The sequence below is a fragment of the Telmatherina bonti genome (assembly GCF_933228915.1).
Source record: "Telmatherina bonti genome assembly, chromosome: 14".
NCBI lineage: Eukaryota > Metazoa > Chordata > Actinopteri > Atheriniformes > Telmatherinidae > Telmatherina > Telmatherina bonti.
The window spans coordinates 18,325,749-18,329,952 of record NC_136612.1 but is presented as its reverse complement, the minus strand read 5'-3'; the positions used below and the strand labels follow the sequence as shown (position 1 = coordinate 18,329,952).

The following is a 4,204-nucleotide window of genomic DNA, read 5'->3' as shown; positions in this document are numbered from 1 at the left end:
AATGGGTTTTCATCTCTTGAATGTGACGCAACTTCTAGAGACGTTTTAAAAAGAGAGAGAGAGAATACTCGATCCCCGCCCCTTCAGTCGTGATGCAGTGAACCCGCTCTGCGCAGAACCGGCCACGCAGTATAAAACCAGGTGCGCTCGCGCAAACAGGAGTACGACCAGAAGGAGGACCCGACGCGCAGAAACCAAAACAAAGAGCCAGACCTGAAGCTCAGCACAGAGGCCAGCATGCAGGCGACAAGTAACGGACTCTGCTGGAGAGTTTTTCTATTTTCCGGCGTGTTTTTGGCGAGTTTGTGTCAAGACTTTGCGGGACAGACGCAGTTCATTTGCACGTCCGTACCCAAGGATATGGACATCTGCGCAGCCACGTTGCAGAACAGCGTCCCAGGAGAGGACTTAAAGACCACCGTCATGCAGCTGCGGGAGACAGTTTTGCAGCAGAAAGAGACGATCATGAACCAAAAAGAGACTATAAGAGAACTGACCTCGAAGTTGGCTCGGTGTGAGAGCCAGAGCGGCTCGGAGCCCGGGGACGCGCGTGCAGGGGGCAGAAGGAAAGAAGGGGGGACCAAGAACACTATGGGGGATGTGTCCAGGGGCCCCGCTGACACTTTGACGCAGCTATCACAGACTTTACAATCGTTGAAGCTGAGATTGGAGAATCTGGAGGTAGGCTGATGTTTTCTGCACAGATCTGCAGCGCGCTGACGCTGCGTAAAGCTCTTCCCACCACACCACAACCATCCTAAAACTATGCAATCTATATTATAACTGTTGACATAGACTATTAACAGCAGCAGTGGGGGTGTCAACACTGAAATAAAAAAAGGGACAAACATGAATTAAAGTTGCATAACCATAGCAGTAACCTTTAAATATAAAAGTTAATCTCCAACTGTCCCTGCATTTATTAAGCTTCTTGCGTTTTTTAAAAAAAAATTTTTTTAAATTTTTATTTTTTTTGTTCCAAACAGCAATTCAGCAGAAGTAACAACTCGGTGCAGGCGAACAGCCTAAAAGATCTGCTTCAAAGTAAAATCGACGACTTGGAGAAGCAGGTGTTGTCCAGAGTGAACAGCATCGAGGAGGGGAAGCCTGGACTCCGGAATGAGACGGAGCAGCGTGGGAGAGTGGAGTCCACCCTCACGTCCCTTCACCAGAGGATCTCTGACCTGGAAAAAGGTAGGAGGGAGGAAGAGGGGACAAGTAAGGAGGAGCTGGGAGTGTTTGGTGGGATGCATAATGGAGGGGATTCTGGAAAGTGATATGCAAAGAAAAAAGAAAAAAAAATCACTGCAGTGGACGCATTTTATTTGGAAATGCTAAATAAAAGGCAAAAAGCCTCTCCATATCCAGTTTGTGAGCTTAAGCATCATTCCAGTAGATTGATATTGTGCAGTTTCCTGCACAAAATCATGCAGATTAAAGCCCTGCATTCAATGAACGGCCTCCCGCCTCCTTTTGCTCTATTTTGAGAACTTAGAACATGATGCTGTCTCAGTTTGGTTCTCCTCTGGTGCTGACAATCAGCCTAGCCTTGTTATGGAAACAAAGAAGAACAAAAGAAAAAAAACAAACAAAAAAAAAAAACAACAAAAAAACACATGAACAACAAAAGAGGGCTGGATGCATGAAAAAAGAAAAGATGAAAGTTAATGTCACTTTCCCAGTGATGGTTTTATGATACGAGATTAAAGCAAATCTGGAGCATCACCAGTGTGGATTTGTTGTGTAACGTGTAATTCCAGTGTAAATCCTCAGGGTGTGTGTGCGCAATGGATATGGACGTACATGTATATATATATATATATATATATATATATATATATATATATATATATATATATATATATATATATATATATATTATATAATTGAGTGTATTACATGTGAATATTTAAAATGTGCCCTGTTGCTTCTTCCCCTTACAGGTCAGAGAGAAAACCGACCACTGGATAAATTCCAGCTAACATTTCCACTGAGAACCAACTACATGTATGCAAAGGTGAAGAAGAGTTTGCCAGAGATGTACGCACTGACTGTGTGCATGTGGCTGAAGTCCAATGCCTCTCCTGGGGTGGGAACACCTTTCTCCTATGCAGTTCCTGGTCAGGCCAACGAGCTGGTCCTCATAGAGTGGGGAAACAATCCAATGGAGATCCTAATAAATGATAAGGTATTGTCTGGACATCTTCTTACCTGTTATTTTAGTTCGCTTTTGTGGACATAGGTCTAATCACATCTGTATTTGTACTCATTCAAGGTTGCAAAGCTGCCTTTTCTTATCAATGATGGAAAGTGGCATCATATTTGTGTGACCTGGACAACTCGTGATGGGGTTTGGGAAGCTTTCCAAGACGGTGTCAAGAGGGGAAGTGGAGAAAATCTTGCTCCATATCATCCCATCAAGCCGCAGGGCCTTCTGATCCTTGGCCAGGAGCAGGTATGGGTTTAATATTTTCCAGATCCTCATCTAACAACGTTTATTTTCTTCATGGCACTGAATAAAATAGTTTTGAAGCATTGTTTTTGGCATTTTTTTTTATGTAAAAAAAGCACAATTTAGTCAAATGTAGAAGGTCACTCATAATACAGACTGAATGAACAAGCACATGAAGAGTTTTATGGTGACACAGGAACGTATTTTATAGTCTTGTCCATCCTTTGCTGTTTTCACAAGTTTAATGAAGAGATTAAATCTTTAAGTGGGATCTCATTAAAAATCTGGGTGCATCAAGAGTGCATATTGCTCTTTCATCAGTGTAATTCAAAGTGTTCTTGTCCTCTTTATGAATCAGATTTTTCATCTTTGCTTAAATCCATTTTCTTCTGCACAGGACACGTATGGAGGAGGATTTGACGCCACGCAAGCTTTTGTTGGAGATCTGGCAAATTTCCACATCTGGGATCGGAAACTGTCTGTGGGAGAGATTTACAATCTGGCAACCTGCAGCAGCAAAGCTCAAGTGGGCAACGTTTTCGCGTGGATGGAGACGAGCCTTGATATTTACGGAGGCGCCTCCAAGTGGACATTTGAAGCTTGTCGCCAGCTGAACTGAGCGGTGCAGAAAGACAGACCCGGTGCGTCTGCAAAAGCCACTGTCGTCACGGCGTCGGTAAACACATCTGAAAGGTCACAAGGAGACCGTCGCAGTCGCGTACCATCTGGAATTTTCTTATAGATATTTGCAAATAGAATTTGTGGACGATTTGATAGATTTTTACCAGATTTTTCTCATGCGGGAGAAGTCACTGAAAGAGACACTTTGGCATATCCTGCGGTGCTTGAATGCACCTCAGGTTTAATTGGTGGTTTTCTTTGAACAAAGCTGGCGATGCCACTCCTGAGAGCAGGGGTCGCTCTGAGAGAGCTAATGGGGGGGGGGGGGGGCGCCAGCAGTGAGACATACAGTAGGAGGCCATGTAGGTTTTAGAAAAACAGATGTCACGCAGTTCAACAAAACGACTGACTTTTGTGTGTCGACTGCCAGGAGTTTTCACTGTGAAAAAGCAGCAGGGTGGACTTCTTCAAAAGGAAGGTGTTTTTCAAGAGGTTAAGAAAAAAAAAAAAAAATGACGTTGTTTGTCTGTCACTCCTCTCTCTCTACCACCACCTCCTTGACGTGACTTTGTGAGAAGAATGACGTATATTCATTGCCAACATTTGAGCCTGAGTGCCTTGGGCAGTTGAACAGTATCTCAGCACATTCATCGTCCTTCGCAGCGTGTTTGTGCATTTGTGTTTATTTTCTTGTGAACTAATATCAGAGGAGGCGTTTGTTGTTAACACTCGGAACAGATTGTTTGATGTGAAATGCATCTCGCTGATGACAACGGCGCGTTTTATGGTTGCTTGAACTTCAGCAGGAACGTTCTCTGTACAGTAACAGCATGTCTTAAACTTCTGTAATGCTGCATCAGCATCTCTGATCTTTGCTTTTACTATCCTCCTTTTAGGTTGAGGTTTTATGCTGTATTGTTATACGCTTAAAGCATGGCAACACCGACAGAAAGAAAAAAGTTCTAGTTTTTGTAATAAATTGTGATACTTGAATAACTTGCTGTTGTAAACATGTTTATTTTCGCACTTTGATGACGTGTTAATGTGGGGTTGAGCTCACAGTGATAAAAAGCAGTTTGTTGCTTCTTTAAGACTACAAGTCCAGATCTTAGAACTTGTGGATATAAATAC

The 4,204-nt window shown here is 43.0% G+C and overlaps 1 protein-coding gene across 1 annotated transcript; it reads left to right on the top strand.

The window, feature by feature from the left end:
• Window positions 1-237: 237 nt before the first annotated feature.
• nptx1l (neuronal pentraxin 1 like) lies at window positions 238-3,071 on the top strand (the record flags this gene model as incomplete). Its single annotated transcript, XM_079252983.1, has 5 exons — window positions 238-681; window positions 987-1,194; window positions 1,944-2,188; window positions 2,276-2,455; window positions 2,850-3,071. The coding sequence occupies 5 exons, from the start codon at window positions 238-240 to the stop codon at window positions 3,069-3,071; spliced, it is 1,299 nt and encodes a 432-aa protein (XP_079109109.1).
• Window positions 3,072-4,204: the final 1,133 nt, after the last annotated feature.